At 49.7% G+C, this 22,703-nt stretch overlaps 2 protein-coding genes and 1 long non-coding RNA gene across 9 annotated transcripts in view; 2 read left to right on the forward strand and 1 right to left on the reverse strand.

Annotated features, from left to right (window-relative positions):
* DIDO1 (death inducer-obliterator 1) overlaps positions 1 to 14,209 on the reverse strand; it is a 47,182-nt gene extending 32,973 nt beyond the window's left edge. For 3 of the 7 annotated variants that reach the window (XM_045577266.1, XM_045577268.1, XM_045577263.1), the window contains exons 1-2: positions 14,053 to 14,190; positions 125 to 300 (exon numbers count right to left, since the gene is read on the reverse strand). The gene's annotated coding sequence lies outside the window, so the exon portion shown is untranslated. Of the gene's footprint in view, positions 1 to 124; positions 301 to 9,228; positions 9,309 to 14,052 lie in introns of those variants that run through there. The other 4 variants (XM_045577267.1, XM_045577265.1, XM_036425972.2 and 1 more) reach the window with 3 other exon arrangements.
* LOC118712335 lies at positions 9,329 to 13,065 on the forward strand. The gene is made up of 3 exons (XR_004986011.2): positions 9,329 to 9,444; positions 9,659 to 10,043; positions 10,285 to 13,065. It is a non-coding gene; the product is annotated as an uncharacterized LOC118712335 (long non-coding RNA).
* A 156-nt stretch (positions 14,210 to 14,365) lies between the features above and the next one.
* On the forward strand, positions 14,366 to 21,314 carry GID8 (GID complex subunit 8 homolog). The gene is made up of 5 exons (XM_036425978.2): positions 14,366 to 14,507; positions 16,836 to 16,965; positions 18,781 to 18,977; positions 19,289 to 19,486; positions 20,435 to 21,314. Exons 2-5 carry the CDS (start codon positions 16,848 to 16,850, stop codon positions 20,606 to 20,608), a joined length of 687 nt encoding a protein of 228 aa, XP_036281871.1. The 5' UTR covers positions 14,366 to 14,507; positions 16,836 to 16,847; the 3' UTR covers positions 20,609 to 21,314.
* Positions 21,315 to 22,703: the final 1,389 nt, after the last annotated feature.

Raw genomic sequence — 22,703 nt, forward strand, 5'->3', positions numbered from 1 at the left:
AGCTAAAGTTTAGGATGTTTCAAACATATATGAATGCTACATTGTATCAGCTTCTTTACATATAATGCCACTTTAGAAGTAGAAAACGCAATTTCAAACTTTTACTTTTAAGGATGATACATACCTACCGGACACTGGACGCTGGGAGACCTCCAGAAGTCCTGAATTCAAAAAAACCCAGCCTGACTGTTGCAAGCACTTGGTCTAGGCAAACAGCCAGGCCTCAAATACTGCTGCCGCCAGCCACTGCTCACTGACGACTACACAGGTTATCGTGAGACCATTCACACGAGTGAACTCCTAAAAGAAAGAAGATGGTTTATAAGTCTTAACTATAAATTAAACTACATTAAAAAAAATTAAAAAACCAAACACCTCCCCTCCCCCCCAAAACCCCCACCACAGTTCCCTTCTTTCAAGGACTTCTAGAGAAAACACTGTGACCGCACAGGGACCAGGACAGGGTGGAGCTGCCTGTAAGAGAAAGTGGGCCCTGGTGGGGTGGGATGGAGAGGCCCACAACCAGTAATTACCCAATCAATCCTATTTCTCAATAAACTCAACAGAGAAACAAAATATGAAAAGGCTGAACAATACAATTAAAATAATTATTTAAAAACCCTTAATTCTACATCTATACCATCATTTTAGTTTAAAAAAAGAACTGAGAAAGATTTTAAAAGACCTTATAACCAAGGATCAGAGTGGTACAAGTCATGTATTATATTAAAAAATCTCTCTTCCTACACTCTTTCGAATGAACAAACAGCCTCACTAAACGTGCCTCAGTTCCCCGAGGGACCCTAAGTACTATTTTTGACACACTTCACAGTCTCACCCCAACCTAGGGGACCCACCTCACCTCCTTTCCTCCTAGCCTCACTCCAACTGCCTCCAGTAACTGTGGTCTCCTTAGTGACTCAGAACAAAGACAAACATTCTGATGCCCCTCCTTTTAAAGCAACAGTGATCATTTTACCCCATTAGTAAAAATGTCACCACAGCCACCAAATCTCTTAAATGTGGTGGTAAACCGGTCTCAAATGAGGCTACAATGGTTCAGAAGCTCCTCTTCACAGAAGAAACTGGAAATAAACCTTACTTGTATATTTCAAAAACCCAAGAACAAAATTTAAGATGTTCTCAGGAATGAAAAAAATTTTAATTTATGTTACTCTGAAAGACCAATATATGTCTGGATTTGACTTAAGTGTTGAAAAATTCATCAGAAAAGAAGAAATCTAGTTATTTCTATTGAATGGAATGAGATAAACTATATTCAGAACACACATTTTAGATAATTTGATTCACTTATCTGGACTTTTTATATTTAAAAAATATATATTTTATTGATTTTTTTATAGAGAGGAAGGGAAAGAGACAGAGAGCTAGAAACATCTATGAGAGAGAAACATGGACCAGCTGCCTCTTGCACACCCCCTACTGGGGATGTGCCTGCAACCAAGATACATGCCCTTGACCGGAATCGAACCTGGGACCTTTCAGTCCGCAGGCAGATGCTCTATCCACTGAGCCAAACCAGTTTTAGCGAAGACTTTTTTATATTTTATATTTACATCTATAGTCAAGTGCTAAGTTCCTAACACAATTAAGTGTATAATCCTTTACACCGCAAAGAGAATAAACAGGTCATAAACTTTCATTCACATCGTAGTAATACAACTTTCCCAAAGGAAAAAAACTGTGGGCATTCCTGAAAAAGTGAGAGGCGGGGGAAAGGAACCATCATAAGTGCAATTTTTTTTTCTCAGCTGAAGACTGCTCCCTTCCCTGCTGAGGTAGGAATAACTCTCTGAAACCTTCGGTTTAAAAGATAAGCCTCAACTGCTCTGAACTACGGAGCCTGTGCACCTACCTACAGGGCAACCCCGACGCTAAACGGGATCCAGGAACGAGATCCTCCGCTATCAAGGTCCTTGGAAGGCAACTCTCAACTTTTTGGTCCCAAGGCCTCTTTACACTCTTAAGAGCTTTTGTTTATGCGAAATACATTGTTATTTCCAAAATTAAAACAGGAAGCTTTCCAGGTAATTGTGGATGTTCTTTGATAACCCACACCAAGCCTTGACTAGTAGAGTCATAAATATTAGTTGCAACACAGAAACAGAAACCACTCACACAAGTCCAAGGGCAGCATAGGCCATCAGAAGACACGGAGAACACACGAGAGTTAGTGATACTGGCACCTGTCTCCTCAAAATGCTTTAATCACTGGGAAGCCAACAAGCTCACAATGGCAGATAGAAGCTTTTCAAGATTCTAACCTCATTTGAAACCTGGAATTTTATCGTTAGGAACAAATATGTCAGTTCTTTCCTTAAGACTCACATCCTTCATCTTCAAGAAAATGCCAGCCAAAGGCCAGTCTGAAAACCGCAGCCTGTCAGTAGTCCTTTCAAGTACAAAGGCTCAGGTCCCAATAGCCCCAGGGGCTCCTCCTGGAGACAGCCCCCTTCCCATCTGGGGTGGGACAGAGGTGCTACCGCATCCTCACCTCTTCATCACAGGGACTGGTAGGAAGATGTACACTATCGGCTGAGATTTAATGAAAATAGTCTTGACTGCTTCACCAAAGACAGTAAGGTAGACTAGCACGTTAAAAAAATATTTTTAATTGATTTCAGAGAGGTAGAAGCATCAATGAGAATCATCGATTGGATGCCTCCCACAAACCCAGAAACCCGGGCATGTGCCCCGAACTGGAACTGAATCATGACCTCCTGGTCAGCACTCAACCACCAAACCACACTGGCTGGGCAGGCTGGCACATTTTAAGTGACTGGTGCAGAGGTGGAGAGCACACTATAGGGCTTGATGTCAGCAACCTAATTTGCTTCAGCACCACTAACAGTTAACTCAGCAAAAGAGGCAAACAAAGTCAACTGTCACAGTGGAGAGTTTTTACCCCTTACCCCCTGGAAGGGTTTGGAGACATCCAGGGCCCCAGAGGACAGACTCCTGTGACAAGGTGTTGCTACCAGTGTAAGAAAACACCGCGCCGTGCACAGCACTAACAGACATGGCTTCGTTATCAGAAGGGACCCCCACGGCCTCCCACCAAACCTATTCTAAAACAACCCTCACTCTGCCAGGCTGTCAGAAGTGAATTTCTTAGAAACAAAAGCAGAAACCCTGGCTGGTGTGGCTCAGGGACTCTCTGTCGACCTATGAACCAGAAGGAAATGGTTCGATTCCTGGTCAGAGCCCATGCCCAGGTTACAGGCAATCCGCTGGTGAGGGCGTGCAGGAGGCAGCCAATCAATGATTCTCTTTTCATCATTGATGTTCCTATCTCTCTCCTTCTCTGAAATCAAAAATACCCCCCCCCCCCAAAAAAAATTTTAAAAACAAAAGCATAAGCACCTTTCTAAAGTGTTATACGTTACTCACAAAACAACTACAGATGTCAGTGCGACTGTGACCATGGTGGACGAAGGCGGACCCACGTCCACAGCACGCTGGAGGCCTGTTTGGAGGGGGCAGTGCTCCTCAGTGAGACTCACGTCTACAACATGCTACCCAACCACCATGTGGATCCTACTCACAGCACCACAACCACTTCTTATCAAAGAGATCACCCAGTGCTGACCTGTCCCTCTGGTGGCCAAACCATGTTTGCCCAAACCTCAAATCCCCAGGAACAACATTCAAAACTAACCCATTTAAATTTTAAAACAGTTCTGATCTGCCAGTCAGAAATTACATCCAAAAGCTTCCAGATAACCTCGCCATTATGGACTCTGGTGACTCAGATTTTTTAATTCCGAGTCTCACAATTCAGTTTCTATTAATGGGGTAGTCACTAATGAGAACACGCCCAGAAACTCCAACCACGCAGATGTCCCGAGTGTGTGCCATTTTTAAGCATCAATGGTAGCCGCCCTCATCTACCCCATAGGTCTGAAGTCACAAATGCTGCTTACCCACAGACATGAGCATACGATCAGTGGATATGTCTTTCTCAAATTGATGTCCCCTCCCCCACCCCCACTCTCTCTGAAATGCAATGGAAAAACATATCCTTGGGTTAGGATTAACAATCAATCAATCAATCAATCAACCAACCAACCAATTGCCAGTTATCCCTGCTGGGCACTTCAAGAACTCCTTCCCCTGAATATCCCAAGTCCTGTAGCTGTTAATTAAGAACACAGGACCTGCCCAGCTAGCATGGCTCAGTGATTGAGCATTGACCTATGAACCAGGAGGTCATGGTTTTATACCTGGTTAGGGCCTGTGCCCAGGGTTGTGGGCTCAATCCCCAGAGTAGGGTGTGCAGAAGCAGCCAATCAATAATTCATTATCTCTCTCCCTGCCTCCCTCCCTTTTGAAATCAATTACAAATAAATATAAGTAAATACACAAACACACAGAATCCAGGACCCTCCGACCCTCCCCCCATTGGCCACCCTACTGCTTTTCTATCCTCACTGTCTGTCTGGGCCCCCGGTACACCTGGATGTTCTCCTGGCACCTCTTGGAGCACTGCTGCCAGAACCCAGTGCCCAGGGCATCTCCTGGGGTCATCCACAGTGCCCCATACAGGCCGCTCTCACCCCATTTTCACTGCAGCAAGTTGTTACTGAGGCTATAATTAAAGGATGTCCTACAACAAATACCAAGGGCCTCTCCCATTCAGGCATCTCACCTACAGGACAGGTGCCCTTCAGCTAAAAGCAGTCTTCCTCCAACCCCTCCCCTCCAGCAGACACTCTGGCCTCACTTCAGGCAGTCCACTGGGGGGCGGAGGGAGGTGTGCCCCAAAACACTTTCACCTGTGACCACAAACCAGCCTTTTCCCAAAAAGCAAGTAATGTGGTTGAGCTAATTTCAAAAATGCAAAGGCATTGCCTGTCTTCCTAAAAGTAACTCATCCCCCATGTTAAAGTCGGAAGTCTACTGTTTCTTAAAACTTGCACTTCTCAAAACCAAGCACTCCTAACCATTCTCTAGAGCAGTTTCCCAAACTTTTGACATATGTGTACCCCTTCTATAATTTTCGTAACGCTGAGTACCCCTCGTACTCATGAGAACGTAGAATTAGGCGCAGCTAAGCACGGTGCAGTGCATATCCCCACCAAACTCTGGTGCCACGCGTACCCCCACCACACTCTGGGAAACACTGCTCTAGAGCAAAGGCTCTCAGTGTGGCCCTTAGGCTTCGAAAGTCTCCAAGGTCAAACTATTTACACAACGAAGACATTGTTTCTGTTTTCAAGGGTCACTCCCTCAATATTCTAGAAGCAAACATGAAAGTCAAACTGCTGCCAGTTAAGCCAGATATAAGAGATTTGCAAAAAGTTAAAACAATGCCCCCTTTCTCATTAAGTTGGTTTTGTCTTGGAAAATAGTTTCCATAAAACGTTATTCATGTTAATAAGCAAGGGTTTATTGTTTTACAGTAAGTGTCTCTATTGTAAATGCCAAACATAGTAAATATCAACAGACTCAACTTACACAAAAGCTCTCTGGGGTCCCAGGAACTTTAGGCGCGTCAGGCCCTGACTGGAACCCTCTGGGAATGGCTGACAGAGCACAGACCTGATTCCTGGGGGAACCTTAAGGGCTGCTGCCTATTGGGCCACAGTGACCTTCCAGCCACGAAGACTGCAAGGCTGGGACAGCACTGCTTCAGCAGCGGACTTTTCTGGATACTCCCGACTTTCCTAAACCAGCCTCACATGACTGCCGAGAAGGGGCAGATTCCAATGAGAAGACTGCAGCCCCACACGACTGCCCCAAAGTTCAGAGGATGCGCTGGAGAACAAAAGCCTATACTGAGGCCTGTGTCTCCTGGGCAGAGCTGCATCCCCTAAGGTCTTAGGGCAGAAATGATGCTTAGAGACCTTGGAGACAAGAATTACTGTGTTTTCAGCTGGAATCTTCCTTTCTTTCCCCAAGGTTAGCAGAGGCCAGTGTCTGATTTTGGTTTTGGGGTAGTGGGAAAGGTCCAAGCTTAAATAAAAGTGTTAAAGAATAAGTAACAAGATTTTCTGTGTCAATTTTCATGGACCCACGCAGAGCTGAATCTTCACCGATAGAGAGGCATGCCCAAGCGCGCCCATCTACAACTAAGGGGAAAACTTCAGATTACAATCAATAAACCCTAAGAATCCAAGGCCTGTGTCTCTATGGGGTACAGGGTGGCACCTCAGGGGGACCACTCAGCATTCTTGGTCCTGATAAAGGCAAGCAGCAGTGCCCTCCCCTACTGACCTCAATGTGACACCCTCCATTGACATGTGCCCTAAGTCCTCAATAAGCAGATTGGAGGCTGGGCTCAATGGCTTTTACATCAGGATGTCCCTGGCTTCAACCCCAGCTGCAAACCTAACAGCAAGTTACCTCTCTCTGGGCTGTGCTTTCCTGCCTTACAGTTTTCTAAAAGGTTACCTGAAATTCCACCACACCAAAACCAGCCAGGGCTCACAGCGAGCAAACATGCATCGAATGGTGGAAGTCACCTATTAAAATAGCTATGTCAGGCCCAACTGGCATGGCTCAGTGGTGTTTTTGCTTTCTTCTTACTTTTTAATATTGCTTTAATTTTCTACATGTGTATTTATCTTTATAACCCAAATCATTGTACAGCTATCTTTATATTGGGAAAAGCCCCTGTTTACAGTCTTAAAAAGGTTTATTAAAGCACCCCCTAAGTGTATCAGCACATGAAAAACAAAATCATAGCATCTACAATTTGATGCCCAAAGAAATATCTGCCTCATAAAAATCACGCCACTGCTCTGCAAATCAGGTGGGCACTGGACCAAGTGAACTCAAAATAGCCCCCTCCTTCCCGACTGATGCCTTTCTATTAGTTGTCAATCACAGACCTGTGATTGAATTAGCAAGGTCACTTCATGCTGGCCATAAAAAGGGTAATATTATATTTCCATACACTGTAAATGACTCCACCACTTAAGAAAAATGCAAAAGCCAGACTGTAAGGAAAAGCTTTCTTAGTGAACTTGCTGAGTCTACCAGGGGTATGAGAAATCAGGCCTTTATGGGACACTGCCATACTTCAGGGACCTGACATCTGAGAGCTGGCCTGTGAACACAACCTTTACTCTATAAGAGTCAAATGAAATCACTCACTGTAGCCGTCACCGATAGTGTAAGACATATGAAGAAAAATTAGGTCCTGGAACATCTTGCCAACACGTATTAGAAAAAATCAGTCCCTGGGCTACAGGGATGAACTCCTAGGAAATTAGGCACCCCCTGGTTCTTTCAGTATCAAAAGCAGGACCCACAAGCTCCACTGGGAGCAAAGTGCCCACTCCAAAGCCCTTTCTCCACGTGCAGGCAAGCCCATGAACCAAGGCCCACCTGGAGCACCCAGCGCGCCCATTTCCAAGCACCAGGGACACATTTGCAACAAGCTATTGTGATGCTCACAGCACACATGCTAGCTATGAATGCCACCCTTTGCCAGGAAAGAAATTGGTAACCATGGGTACTAGCAAATAGTAAGAAAAAAAGAGGAGAGGGCAATTATACAACTTTTTATTTGTGCCATTTATTAAAGCTATTTCACTTTGCTTGAAATAGCTTACATTTAATCCAATAGTAAGATAAGGAAAGGCTCTTGGAAAATTGGAAGTAAACAAGATATGTTATTCCTAAAGTCATGGTGAACACAGGTAAGCAGAAAACAATGCTGAGGAAATGCATTAGGCAAAAAGTTTCTTAATGGGGCAAGGGCTGGGTCTTTTGAGATGACTATACCGTGTATCAGTCACAGAGACAGAGCAACGGGGCTCTACGCTCCAGGGGGCAGGGTTGACAACACAGAGCCCAATGAAGGAGCTGGGATGACCTCGCATGTCCCCGCTAGGCTTGTCTACAGGATTGGGAGGGTCAACTTTCTGGCCACTGCTTCTGTCCTGGTGCCTGGCACACAGGATGCAATGAACAGTCCCTGAATAAATCAAGGATCGTTCCAAAGATCAGAGATCTTAGTTCCTTAAAACGCACAGCTGAAAGCACCTTTCTTGGAAGCATGTTTCACGCAGGGCCTAAGTGGCTCCAGAAAACCATAGAACCAACATTTGTCAGAGCCCAGCCGTGCAATCCTGGGCAAGCTCCTCCCTGTACTTCAGCTTCCTGGAGGTCAGGCTACACACAGAAGCACCCTTCTCAAAACAACAGTGCCAACTGCAAGCCGTTATTGAAGCACAGTAACTACACTGCAACATTATCACTACTAACTACACTGCAACATTATCACTACTAACTACACTGCAACATTATCACTACAACATTATCACTACTCAGCTTCCCCCGGTTCCAACCTACAGATACAAGTTATGTGAATTCTGAAAAGATCCTAAAGCCTCCTTTCTCCGCCTACAACATACGCCCCTTAGCACACGAGGCTCAGATCTCATTCCATCAGGTGCAAACGACAAGGGCATTGCTACCGAAGGTGCAGGCAAGAAGAGTTCCTTCAACAGCCACAGCTTGTCATCGCGCTACTGTCACCTAGAGCCGCCCTTCCAAGCTCCCATACGAGGTGCCAGATCCAAAGCAGAAGCGCTGATGGACTTCCTGTCTCTAGGCCTGGCCGGGAGCAGTGCGCGCAGGGATGGAGAAAGCCAACGGATCTGAGCGCCAGAGGCGAAAGTGCGGACGGCACACCGCGACACAAGTGTGGCCACAGACACCGGCTGACAAGGAACACTGAACGCGGCCGGGGCGCGGACGCTGAGAAAGCGAACTGGTCCCTATGAACCACACACCGCGCCGTCGCCCTCGCAAGAGTCGGTGCTCGTCAAAACCAGCCGGTTACACGCAAGCCAACAGAACGTACCCCGGGACAGGCTCTGGAGCGAAACTTCGCCACCCGAGACGTCTGGTCTAAACACAAACAACTTAACCCCACCAGCTCCAGGACCACTGGAAACAGGCGTCCTCGTTGTCAGCTTACCGCCCCGGGAACTTGCTGGGTCTCAGGGCAGCGTCCGCTCTCCCCCCTTTCAGTTCGCTCCTGCCAGGACCGGACCCGGCACCCTCAGCTCGCGGGCCACCCCAGGCCCCCGCCCCTCCCCCGCCGCCGCCATCTTCCCTCTCCGGCGGGAGCAGGCCGGGCGCGAACGCTGCAGCTCTGCGAGGGCCGGGCTCTAGCGCCGCCGCCCTCCCGCCCTCCCCAGAGCATGGCCCCGCGGCGGCCAGCTCCTCCGCCGCTATCCGAACGCCACTCACTGCCGCTCCCAGGCCTCTAGGATCTCGCAGCCATTTCCTCCGAGAGCCCCGGAACGAGCAGGCGGGCGGGGTCAGCGCCGGCCATCGAGATGTGGGGGCTAGAGGGCCCGCCCACCGCTCCAAGCGCCAGGAAGACGCCGGCCAACGAGAGGCCGTGGAGCTAGAGAGGATACCCGCGCCCTGAGCGGCGCCCCCGTGCGGCAAGCGAAAGGCCAGGTACAGGCTCCACACCGCGTGCATGCGCCCTGCGCCTAGAGCCCAAGGGCCAAAGCTTAGGGCGAAGGTGGGGGTGGGGCAGGAATACAGGCTGTGAGCCCACGGTAGATCCCCCCATCTCCAGGGAGCGCACAGTGGCCCGGTTCCTGTTGGTGGGCTTCCAAGGTCAAAAGAACAAGGCACAGGGCCCCTTCCCACCCGCCTGCGTTTTCAGTCTCTCCGGATTGCAGCCCAGGGGGCCAAGGAGAACAGCGAGCCGCCCGCCCATGCCCGCCCGCAAACAAGCAAGGAAGCAACCTGGAACACCTATCCAGAGGGTTGGAGGGAAAGGTGAGACAATTATTGTGCAGAAAGGGAAAGGGCTCTGGCAGATGCGCAACCCTCCACCTGGATTTTCTTCACTTAGTACTCACTAGTGCCACCCCAGCACCTGCCTGTCCCCAAATACTCAGTCGACCTCAGAGAGCAACTACTGCTGCCTTAGGACACCGTGGACACTGGACATTTGCCACAAGGGCAGTAACTTCTTGACCTCTGTTCCCATCACTTGCCCCTACAGGCCCACTTCCACGTTCCTTGGAAGTGGCGGGAACCCCTAGGTGTAGGGGTGTCGAACTCAATCAGAGAAGGGGCCAAAATCTAAAATCCAGCCTAAATCGCGGGCCGAATGGTTTACTGAACAGTCATAAACTGTCATTGTGATGGAAACACAGTGGAGTGCAGTGATGACAGCACGGTGCGGGCCACATTGCAAGGCCTGGCGGGACGGATTTGGCCCTCGGGCCTTGTGTTTGACACATGTGCCCTAGGGGGTTCTGGAGCGAAACTTCGCCACCCTAGGCAAAAAGTGGAAAGGTGCCCTGTGTGCATTAAGCTGCACCTCCGACACTGCTGGGTCTCCCAAATGCTTACATGTGCTCAAGAACCAGGGCCTGGAGCAGGAATGCTTTTTAATAGACATCTCTAAGGACCACAAAGCCAGTTTTCTTCAAAGGAATACAATGCAGATAGTTTCTGCTTTGTGGCTCTGTTAGGACCACTTTCATGGAATCTTGCAGGGATGGGCTCTATACTATTCCATCTTGTGTCTTCAGGTTTGCCCCCAGGTAGGTGTAGTGGGAGGGTTGGAGACCAAACAGATCGAGTGTAAACTGGCTTGAACAAGCATGATGACTGATCTTGGCAAGTAGTCTGTAAAATGGGGCTGGTATGCTGGGCACTGGGGAAGATCACAGGAGTGTCACTACAAATGGGAGTTAGAATGGGGGAACCCCACATGCCCAGTCTCTTTAGTTGAGGGTCCTTAAATGAAACACACACACACACACACACACACACACACACACACAAAACCAAACCCAGCAGCAATGTTTTTCTGCAAGTTGAGATTTTAACTTTGGGGTAGTGTAAGGCCAGGTGCTTGGAGGGGTGAAAGGCATTTAAGGACAGGGCTGAGAGTGGACCAGGAAGCCCGAGGAAGCACAGAATGGGAGACCAAGGGGACCGAGGGAAGCCCCACTGCAGTTAGATGACCCTCAGCCCTGGGACTGACTGCCTTTAGACCTCTCCCAGCAGGCTGACTGGGTCTAGGGCTGAGGGGCGCCTCCCAGTGGGAGGAGTCAGGCACTCCCCCTCTGACCTCCAGGTAATTCCAGCCCATTTGTGGCACCTCCTCAAGGGAGCTGCTTCTCATCATGAAAGAGGCATTTCTGGAATACAGAATGGGTATTTTTTAGTTGAACTCTACCAGCTAAGAAATACTTCCTCCTAACAAAATTATTTTAATAACCTAAATTTAAAAGTAGTCTCCAGTGTCTCAAATTCTTCCTTAGATAACCCCAATGCATAACAAACACCCCAAGTCCTGTGGACTGGCAACCGGAGTGGCTCAGAGGCCAGAGGAGCAGGAGGCTACCATGCCTCAATGGGGTTTGAGCTTTGTGGGAAAAATATGATTAGTACCAATACGGTCCTGCTACCCCACACCTCATGGAAGTCAATCAAAGCAGAAAAGACCTGGGATTCGCCAGTCCTTCAACAAACTGCTTCCTGGCTTTCAGTCTCTTCTCACCCTGAATTAAAGCCCATTGGGAAGCAGGGTCTGGTCTCAAAGGAAAACCCTAAAGCAGAACACCGTTGGGATCAAGTGCAACCTTGAGAGCCACAATCCGCCCTCTGAGGTTCTGCCCCTTTCCAAGGACAATTCAAAACTATCGAGGCAGCAACGAAGTTTTATTATTACTCTCACTTGGAATTCATAGATGTGGAGCAGCCCAAAAACCTCCCGAGGGGGTGGGAAAGGCCAAGGTCAGACCTCTTGCACCCCTTCGCTGGGCCTCCCTAACCTCTGCTAGCAATTAGGGAAAACTCAGGGGTCGTGGGCTAAAAGGCTTGGACCTCACACACACCCTGGCCCAAGGCTTACTGGAGAGAACGCAGTGGCACATTCCAGTGGCACTGTTTCCTTGGGCTGCCCCAGGCTGCACTACAGGAAGGGAAGGGCCAATAAACCCACCCACCCCGCTCCAGGTTGCCTGATACCCAGAGGCTGTGCTCTTAACCATCTGTGGGATTAAAATACGTGAATGAAACGGTTACACCCACCATTCCCTGTGGCTAGAATATAAATCCCTAGGAACATAAATCTAGCAATTTTTTTATAGCTAACAAAAGCTTCAAACACTTTATTTTTAAAAAATCTGATTTTTACCACTTTGACATTGTATATAAAGCCAGCTCTAACAAAAATCTGCTTACATACCAGTCAGAATTTAGAATTAATTTCCAGGTGGCTATTTCATGATTATCCAAAAGAGAATAGCCAGCCACCCTCAAACCCCAGGAGCTTCCCTCTCTGATTAGCACATGAATCTCCCCATCAGCAGCCACAGCTAATCCCAGGAGGGCCACCCAGAACTAGTCCCCCGCCCCCGCTGTTCAAAACTAATGTAAATCCTATCAGAGGCTTACATCTCTCACTCATCCAATGTATAAAACTGGTAGCAAAACACCGGACAGATGAGTGTCTGGCTTTCCCTCTTAGCCTGGCTGCAGGTGGTTTAGACTCCGCACCCCAAAACTGGTTGCCCTTTTTTTTTCTTCTTTTTTTTTCTTTTCTGGCTCGCTAAAACAAAACGGTAAAAACAAGAAAGGTGTCTGGCAGAAACACCAAAAACAACAGAGGCTGAGCTCTTAGGGATTCTGAAAGTATACCCTAAAGGTTCTCATTCTGCATTTCAAAAAAATCAATACCAATTAATCATCCTTCCATAACAGGGATTTTTGAGTTCCATACTAAACCAACTGCTTCCAAAATGTAGGAACCCAAGGAAAAACAAGAGCACCCAACTCTGTCTATAAAGGTGGAATGGTTGGTTGTGCAGAGGAATGAGAAAACCTGGGAGCCTGTCAGACACAAAATTCCTCTCCCTCCAACACAAAGTACTCAAAGCATGAAGATGATTTCAAAGTCAAAAAAGGCAAAATTTTGCAAGTGTTTTTAAAAAAGGGGAAAATATGGTCATTAACTGAAAAATGTCTCATCTTCATTCAGTGGCGCCACCTTTGGCCAAACATCCTATTACAACATCTGGGCCATGCAAAAAGAATCCTTAAAACATATTCAGAAACAAAAACAAAAAACCCACAAAATATGTGGCCGTGAACATATATATTGCGTGCATTTATGTACACATACGTGTGTATTGATGATATAATTTAAATTGAGAAAAAAAAGATGGGTCAACTCCTAAAACAATCTGTATTTCGAATTCTGGACCAGTCAGGTCTGAATGGCACAGTCAACACGAGCCACCAGGGGTGCCGCCTGTGCCCTGCTGGTCTGCAGTAGGACGGCCCGTCAAACCCCCAGGCCACCCCATTTGTTCGAAGTGGCACTATGCTGCACACAATCTACGTTATAACATCAGGAGTTAAACATTAAAATATTACTGTTGCTTTTACTCTTGCAAAGAAACTTATGACATAACCAGTGCCTTGGACTTAATGGCATCATCCGAAACAGGAAATACATGCAGATGAAGATACAGTGGGAGGGTGACCAGATCACCCCGCCCCCAATTTAACCGGCCTCCCGGGGTCTTGGTTCAGCTAAGCATGGACAGAACCACCTAGTAATAAAATGCCCCCTCGAGTTTCAAAGGGGCGCGGACGGGGCCGCCCTCCGCTGCCTTCCCGAGGCGCTCGAAATCGCTCCACCTCCCTCTCCCGCGACGGGGAAAACCCGCCCTGCTCGGAGCCTGCCTTCTAGTAGAGCAGACGGGTTGCGACCCGCAAACTCCGGTGTCCGTGCGCCTCCGCGTCCCCCAGGTGCGCGCCGCGCGCTAGGGACCCCGCCGTCGCCACCGCGCCCGCCCGTCCGTCCGTCCGCCGGGACTGGCGGGAGCTGATGCATCAGGAGTTGGTGCGCGTTCCCGACACGGCCGGGAACCAGGGCCGCCACACAGCTGAACGGGGTGCTCCTGCTGACCGCGCTCGGACGGCTCCTCCCGGGCCTGTGCGGCCGGTCGGGAAGAACCTCACCTCGGGGCGGCCCGGGGCCCCGGCGCCTGTGCCCACCCAACCCCGTCCCGTGCCCTCTGGGCTCACACAAACGACGGAAGGGACACTGGCACCTTCGCCTCGGACTCAGTCTAGCGGCAGCATTCCTCGCGTGAAGTACTCCCACAGCGACGCCTGCACAGCGGCCATTTTGCCCAGAGGCGGACGATGCCTTTTGACTCTCGCGCCAACCCGTAGAGCTAGGGCGCCGATTAGAGCGTTCAGCGCAAGGACGGAAGCTGTAGTTCAGCACTTCCGGGCAGCCGCCGCGCCACGCCCTGTCGCTGGAGCAGTTGATTGGCTGCCGGCTCGCGATCTCGCGATCTCGCGGGAAGAGGCTGTGGGGGACGGCAGCCGGTGTGTCTGCTCTCGCGTTCCCGCCCCGCCTCTGTCGCGGCCCCCGCCTCCGCCTCCCCCAGCCCCTCGCCGCCGCCCCTCCCCGCCCGGCCCGGCCCCCAGAGCGGCCGCGGGAACTGCGCAGCGCGGGAGGCGGGATCCACACGGTAAGATGGCCAAGGTGGGCCCCGGCGGTCGGGCCGAGCGTCCCCGAGGAGCACGGCGGGGCCAAAAGGGGGCTGGAGAGGGGGTCGGACCTGCGCGGTTTCTTCAGGGGTCCCAGATCCGAGCAGATGTCAGGTCGCGGCTTGTTCTCGGGCGGCGGCGGCGGCGTCGCCCCCTGGATTTGCAAGTCAAACTGCCCGTTGCTCCGGCCGAAGCTGCCCGGCACTGTGGTCCTACCGGGAGAATACCGCCGGGAGGGGCCCGGCGTTCGGAACCAGAATACTGAGACACGGCACTGGTGCCTTTGCCAGGAGATCGATTTTTCTAACAACTGCTCCCTGCAGACACCGAACCGGCGAGAACGGACGGACACTGCTGTTTGGGGAGCAAGTGCCCTCCGTCGGAGCTGGACTGTTTAGTTGTGTCTGCTGGAGTTTGGCTGCTGACTTCTCCGAAGGGGTCGCTTTCGGAAGTCTCTCTCGCCGTCCGGGAGCGGTGTAGTCGGTGTGGTTGCCCCTGAGAACGCAGAGACCTACAGGTGTCTTTTTGTACCGTGTGGGAATGAGAGTTTGGTCTGAGTGACGCAGTTGGCCTCGCTCAGTTTGAAGAAAAGCGTCTCTTGGTTTTGTCTCGGTGCTCTCTGAGTGTTGGCATCGCCCACGAGCCAGGACTTTGTTTTGTGTCCCTTTGCTTCTCTACCCACACTGTCTCCCTGGGTGACCTGGCTGTCCCTACTTTTTGGCGAATGTTTCCCTAATTAATGTTCCCGGCACTGAGCTCAGGACCTGTAATCCAGGTGCCTGCTGGAGTTGCCTAGCTGCATGTCTGACAGGCAGCCCAAACTGGCCCTGCTCCCCAAACCTGTTCCTGTCCCAGCGCTGCCTCCTCACTGTGGCCCCATCCTTCGAGGGCTCAGCTTCATCCTTCCAGTCGTCCTCTTATTCTACCTCATTCAGTCCAGCAGCAAGGCCCACAGGCGTCCCCAGCACATCTGCCTCTGGTCCCTCTTGTTTGGGTGGCTCCTTACTGGTCTTCCTTCTCAACTCTCACCACTCCGCATTTGCCATCTTGTAATTTTTTAAAGTGTATTGAAGCATTGAGCATGTGCTTGCCGCTATAAAGCAGTGTTCCTGATGGGTATGTCAGCAGCACCCCCACCTCAGAAGCCCGGGTGGTTCTCCCAGGGCCTGCACCTGTCCACCCCTTCTTCCTGGTTGCACCTCCTGAGTTTCCCATTTCATGTGTATTTACTGCCAAAGCACCTTTTGCAGTTTGCCTTGTTTTTGTTCTTTACTAAGCTGCCTGCCACTCTTGGGCCTCTGCTGCAACCTGCTGTATTCCTCAGCTGGTTTCTAAGAGCTGTCTTCATTTATTTTAACTCCCTTCGTTTATTTTAACTTCATTTATTTTAACTTCTGCCATATGAGCAGTCGATCTCAATCCCATCTCAGCAACCTAAATCCAAATAGCTCTGAAAACCAAGTGTTTGCTTTTGTTTTTCACCTATTAAGTGGTGGAGGCTGTTGAATGGCCTATATTCCCCTCAGCACTAATACCCATTTCACAGAAGAGATGATGTTTGATAATGGGGTGCTGCCCCAAACCCAAGAAGGCACCATGCCATATAGTGTAAACTGTCACTTAGTTTTGTGTGGTCTGAAAAGTTCTGGATCCTCACACACCCGCCCCAGGGTTTGGACGTCTGGCTCATGTCTTCTGTGTTCCTGCCATCTGGAACAGTGTTTCTGTGAACAGGCTCGTATGTCTGGTGAATGTGGTGAGTTCTGGACGTGTGGTCTGGCGGGAGTAGAATCTTGGGGCTGTGGGAACACTTGTGTGTGGCCTCCTGAGGGCTGCAGATTTCTCCCAGTGCAGCCTGCTCTGACGCAGTGAGAGCTCAGTAACTCTGGTCATTGGGTCTTTGTGATGCTGGTGGTGTCACTTCTTAGTTCTTGTTGGTCTGGTGGTCGATTACCAGTTCCTCTTAAGTATGTATGTCATAATATGTAATTCTTTGGGTCATACAGCTGCCCTTTGCACTTTGGAGAGACTTTATGTAAACTCCCTCCTCAGCCTCGCTCAGTTCCACCTCAGATGACATCTTGGTTCTTTGACCCCTGGCTCTTTCTTGCATTCATCCTACCTTATGACAAGTCTTCCTGGTCCCTGACCCTGTGCTGGGGTTGATGGCCCTTTGCGTGTGCTATTCTCCAGATTTAAAGTATCTTCCCACTCTCTATTGCTTCTTACTACGTCACTGTGTTTGTTTCTGAAATGATCACAATTGTTAGAGAATTCTTCACCAATTCCTAAAATATTTTTCCCTGTAGAAATAAAGCAGAATGAGTTACACAGAAAAACCTGATGAAATCACGAAAGATGAGTGGATGGAAAAACTCAATAACTTACACGTGCAGCGGGCAGACATGAATCGCCTCATCATGAACTACCTAGTCACAGGTAAGAGCCTGCGATCAGGATGCTACAGATGCTCCCTTCCGTGTACTACCGAAGTTCTGTGTGCAGTTAGGTTTGTCTGGCATTATAAAACCCAGTGTGAACGTACCAGATTTGTATATTATCATGTTAAAGACATCCTCTCTTGGCTAGGAGGTGTCTGAAATAATAGTACCTGAGGCAAAAATAAAATTTTTTGGCTTTTTACATTTAAAAAAAAAAATTACTTTATTGATTTTTTACAGAGAGGATGAGAGGGGGATAGAGAGCTAGAAACATCAGTGAGAGAGAATCATCAATCAGCTGCCTCTTGCACACCTCCCACTGGAGATGTACCCGCAACCAAGGTACATGCTCTTGACCAAAATCGAACCTGGGACCTTTCAGTCCACAGACTGAAGCTCTATCCACTGAGCCAAACCGGGTTTTGGCTGTAGTTAAGTCTTGATTGTTGTTGGTATCACTGGGAGGAATTGACCTCCAGGCCAATTTGATGTGAGTATCAGCTGTGTCTACACCAGGATACCCTCTGTATTGGAGACAGTCTTACAGGATCAGACTTGCAAAATTGCAAAAGCCTCTGAGCACAGCTTGGATGGAGCGAAGTCTCAGGGCTGAGCTGACAGTCTTGGCTTCCCATAAGTCCTGCCCTTGTGTGCGCGCCTTAGACCTCTGCCTTCCACAGATCTCCTGAGTTTCCTCTTGACAGTCCAGATTCCCCTTGTAAGAGTGTGGGTGCTCTAGGTGCTTGCCCTGAACTGGGTTTCAGTGCTCAGTGTAGTCGGAACTGGGATTCGGTGCAGTCAGGAGCTTATGACTCCTTCCGCTATGGAGAGGCTGCGACAACCTCCGAGGTCAGACCTCTCTGCGCGCACTTAATTGCGCGCAACTCTAGAGCCTGTCCGTTTTGGCTCCTGGCTCCCCGAGTCTCCCAGTCTCTGAGTCTCCGGGTGCCTTTTTCTACAGTTCAGACACCACCCGTATGAGCCTGGGTCCATGGGGTTCATTGTAGTTGGGGAGTTCAGTGTAGTTGGGGGGCTCCCCTGATCCGTGAGCCTCTCTCCTTCTTTCTAGTTGTAGATTTCCTACTCAGCCAGCTTTCCTGTGGTTTTGGATGATGTCCTGACTTTTAGTTGTTGTTTTGAGATTGTTGTGTGAGGCGGCAGTTTAGGCACTTACCTAGGCCACCATCTTGGTTTTTCTCACTTTTTTTTAAAAAATATATATTTTTTAATTGATTTTGTATAGAGAGGAAGGGAGAGAGATAGAGAGCTAGCAACATCGATGAGAGAGGCAGCCGATTGGGGATATGCCTACTGGGGATATGCCCACAACCAAGGTACATGCCCTTGACCAGAATCGAACCTGGGTCCCTTTAGTTCCCAAGCCGACGCTCTATCCCACATGTGTCAAACACAAGGCCCGCGGGCCAAATCCGTCCCACCAGGCCTTGCAATGTGGCCCGCACCGCGCTGTCATCACTGCACTCCGCTGCGTTTCCATCACAATGACAGTTTATGACTGTTCAGTAAACCATTCGGCCCTCGATTTAGGCTGGATTTTAGATTTTGGCCCCTTCTCTGATTGAGTTCCACACTCCTACTCTATCTATTGAGCCAAACCGGTTTCGGCTGGCTTCACTTTTTGTATATCAAGGCATAACCAGGAATTCACAAAGATATGAACACCCAGGCCCTGAGGAAGTACAGTTCATGTGGGGGTGATTTACTCGAGGCGATGGGGCAGACAGTGATGGAGAGGCTTCGCGTTTAACATCTTGCTGACTTTCTGAGCAGTGAGGCCAGTTTTCATTTCCAGAGGGCTTTAAGGAAGCTGCAGAGAAGTTTCGAATGGAGTCCGGGATTGAGCCTAGTGTGGATCTAGAAACCCTTGACGAGCGGATCAAAATCCGTGAGATGATCCTAAAGGGACAGATTCAGGAGGCAATCGCCTTGATCAACAGCCTCCACCCAGAACTGCTGGACACCAACCGCTACCTTTACTTTCACCTGCAGGTGAGTTTTGGTTGAGAGTTGGCTCTGCGAAGTGACTTGTGATGATTCAGCAATGTCGGGTGAAATCTCTGTTAATAGAATATCGTTTAATTGACGTGGGGAAGGGGCTTGAAGTAGCTCTTGTGTTATGCATTTCAGAAGTTGCTGTTAAAATGCAAGTTTAAAAACTCAGAGGTGCTAGGAAAGTGTCTTTTAAGTTGTCCTTTTGACTAGAGAGTAGCCTGGTGCCGCCCCGGGGGTAGGGGGTGGGGGGGGTGGGGCTGCTGGCCCAGGTGTGGTGTGTAAGTCTGTGCGCCTCGGCCCCTGACTAGCAACAGCACCTGATCGAGCTGATCCGCCAGCGGGAGACGGAGGCGGCACTGGAGTTCGCGCAGACGCAGCTGGCAGAGCAGGGGGAGGAGAGCAGGGAGTGCCTGACGGAGATGGAGCGCACGCTGGCCCTGCTGGCCTTCGACAACCCCGAGGACTCGCCCTTTGGAGATCTTCTGAATATGATGCAGAGGCAGAAGGTAAAGAACGATGTGGGGTGATTCCCGTGCAGAGTGAGGGACACATCATGTCGGGTGTGTGACCCTGGTATGATAGCACCAGTTCTTCCTGGTCTTCTGTTCTTCCTGTGTGCAGCTAGGCGCAGCACCTTACCATCAGCACAGTGCCTCTGCACAGGTGGGGTTTCTGGGCGCATGTGTGACTTTGAATCCCTTGAACCTAACTATTTACAGTTGTTCCCCCATTACCACGGGGGGTTTGTTTTAGAACTCCCCCCTCTCCCCCCCAATGAATTTGGAGGTTCAAGTCCCTTGTATAAAAACCCTGTGACAATGCATGCAGCTGCCCCTCACATCCACCGATCCCAGTGGTGGAGGTGCAGCCCACCTTTGGGTATGGAGGGCCAACTGTGCTTATAGAAAGATCCACATAAGGTGGTGTTCAAGGCTCAGCTGTATCTAAGCCTCTGCCGGTTTTTCTCATTTACCTTAGCCTTCCTCCTATCTATTTGGGGCCTCTTAGCAATAGGTGTCCTAAGTATTTTTTATTTAAAATCCTAGACTTGTTTCTGAAGCTTCCTGTCCTCACTGCTGGTTCTGTATTCCCGCCAACATGACATCAGTCGTTTCCCCAAGTACAGCTGCCTGCCCTCCCATGGCCCCTCCACTGTCCTTCAGGCCACAGCAGGCTCCCTGAGGCTTTGAGGGTGGAGCTTGTCATCCCTGCTTGCTCCTTCCTCTTGCAGTTCCTCCAGCCTGGCTAATGGCACTGAACTGCCATCCAGGCCAGGTGTGACATTTGCCAGCTGGACTGTGAGCTCCCTGTGGGCGGGGATGTGTGTGTGTGTCACGCAGAGGGCTTCACATGTGTGTAGTGGTTACAGGCCTCTGCAGATGGATAAAATGCATGTTGTAACAGACTCTCTGGCCGCCTGCATGTGGCTGGCTGGCTGGACATGTCTTTTTCAGGTGTGGAGTGAAGTGAACCAGGCTGTCCTGGATTATGAGAACCGGGAGTCAACACCCAAACTGGCCAAGTTACTGAAATTGCTCCTTTGGGCTCAGAATGAGCTGGACCAGAAGAAAGTAAAGTACCCCAAAATGACAGATCTCAGCAAAGGCGTCATCGAGGAGCCCAAGTAGACCTGTGAGGGAACCCCTTGTGTCACCACATGGACTCGCTGGAATGTCCAGCTTGACTGGGAGATTTTTACTGCAGTAGAGACTCTTGTCCCCCCTTTACTTTTGGGGATCCCAGCATCTTTTTTAAAGGAATAATGGCCCTTTCAAGCGCTGGAAAGTTTGCAGCGAATGACACCTTGTCTTCGGAAGCCTGTGCCGACCGCATGTGGCACATCCTGAAGGTAGTGGCGCCTGGCGCTTGAGATGTGCTGTTCCCAAAGGGTTCCCTGGCCACTGCACTGTCCTGTTATGGACACCAGTGACCTCTCCAGGTCCTCCAGAATCTACAGAAAGCAATGGTCATTGTCCTGCTTTCTGAGAGCTTGTGGGCAGATGACACGCATTCCTTCATTCTCCTGTCTCCACGTACAAGCTGCCTGGCTTTTGTTTGTTTTTTCATGACAGAGACTATATAAACTTGTAAACTCTAACTCAGACTTCTTGTGTGTGAGGGCATCGAGTTTGGTTTGTTTTCCTTCGGTCTGGGTTGTGTGGCTTTGGGGGACACGTGTGTGTGAGGGTGGGCTGTGTGTTTTTTAATTTTTCAAATATATATTTTGGTGCTGTCCGTGGTCAGAGACTCTTTTCTGGTGGGTTAAGAAACCATCTCTTCTGGGCAGTTCTATTGAAAATAAAGGTTATGCTTTGATTTCAAGAATGACCAAAATGCCTCTAAAAAGTTTTAATCATCATCACAAACCTTTTGTTTTCGGGGCTTGGTCCTGAAGCTGGAGGGCTACTTGCCCAGCTCTGTGAGGGGACACCGTGCCCTGAGGAGGTGGAGGCCTCAGCTGGGCATGCGGCTGGCCTGGAGGTCTCGCACCGCAGCCTCGTGGTTTCACCGGCTCACACCTGCTGGTTCTGTAGCTTCTCAGTTCTGAGCGCACAGGTGCCTTCTGGCCAGGGCTGGAAAGCTTGGAAGTGGCGGCCTGTGTAGTTGGGGACACACAAGTGCCATGGGATTCGGAACAAACAGCTTCTCCCAGAGGCTGAGGTTCCCAGTGGGTAGAGCAGTGGGCAGTGTGGGCATCCTGGTGGTTCTGTCAGTCAGTCACAGACACGGAGGTCAAATGCAGTCACCATGGATGTCCTAGCCTCTGCCTCACCCACATGCCACTTGTGATGTTTCCACTCGGACCGCCTCACTAGTATCAGGTCATTGATACTTAACTACAGCAGAAGCGAGAGGGGTAGAGATGAAACTACATTTTTAGAGATGCACTAATAACTCAGAATAGTCTTCACCACCTTTTCTTATCAGTGTGTGTAAGACCGTTCACATGCGTGATTACTACATCGTTAAATCTGACGGTGTCTTCGTGTGTGAGGGCCAAGGTGTGTGGCAATGAAAGTCCTGACTGTAGTAATTACCCAGAAATTCAGATTGTTGTTGCATTGGTCATGTAAGCGGGTTATCGTGAGCTGTAAGTCGATGGGTTGGCATTTTACTAAGATAAGGAGTTTAGCCAGTGCTGCAGACCAGTGAGCCTGATGGGGAGCTCGAGAGAATTCAGGTGTTGTTCTTGCCTTTGAAAGGTCTGTTCCGTGGCCTGCTAGTGGCCTGGCATGTCCTACGGAGGAGCAGCTCTCAGCCTTGGTTACCTGCCACCCTTGTACAGTCTCCACACTGAGCTAAGCCGTTGAGAGGTCATGAAGAGGGAGAGTCATTCGACTGTTCTGCTTTGTCTAGTGGAGCCTCGCTGTGGTGTTCATGAAAATGTAATGCTTTCTGGAAATGCCTTGAAATGGAGTTGGAGAATATTCTGGTTTTCTGTGTTCCTGGTAGGATGTCATGTGAGGAATCTCCCCAGAGCACAGGGATGATCACAAAGCAAGTGAGAACTAACATGTTTTGCCATGTGAGTGGAGGTGTCCGGGTTTTGGAAAAGACACATGTATCCAGGATGTGAAGTGGAAGTCGGCCTGGCACGTGACTACGCGAGGCCCCGGGACAAGGAGGTGCTGCCTCCCATCCTGTCCTGAAGATGTGACGAGAAGACAGTTTGGGGACGGCATTTGTAAGGCAGCGTCTTTATTTTCATACTCTGTACACTTA

This window comes from Pipistrellus kuhlii, unplaced genomic scaffold (genome assembly GCF_014108245.1).
Source record: "Pipistrellus kuhlii isolate mPipKuh1 unplaced genomic scaffold, mPipKuh1.p scaffold_m20_p_87, whole genome shotgun sequence".
Taxonomy (NCBI): domain Eukaryota; kingdom Metazoa; phylum Chordata; class Mammalia; order Chiroptera; family Vespertilionidae; genus Pipistrellus; species Pipistrellus kuhlii.

What these genes read in the sequence shown, in the direction of transcription:
- GID8 (XM_036425978.2), top strand. Translation starts at nt 16,848, where the DNA reads ATGAGTTACACAGAAAAACCTGATGAAATCACGAAAGATGAGTGGATG. An exon ending in CATGAACTACCTAGTCACAG is followed by an intron (nt 16,966 to 18,780) that starts GTAAGAGCCTGC and finishes TTTCATTTCCAG; the next exon opens with AGGGCTTTAAGGAAGCTGCA. An exon ending in ATATGATGCAGAGGCAGAAG is followed by an intron (nt 19,487 to 20,434) that starts GTAAAGAACGAT and finishes TGTCTTTTTCAG; the next exon opens with GTGTGGAGTGAAGTGAACCA.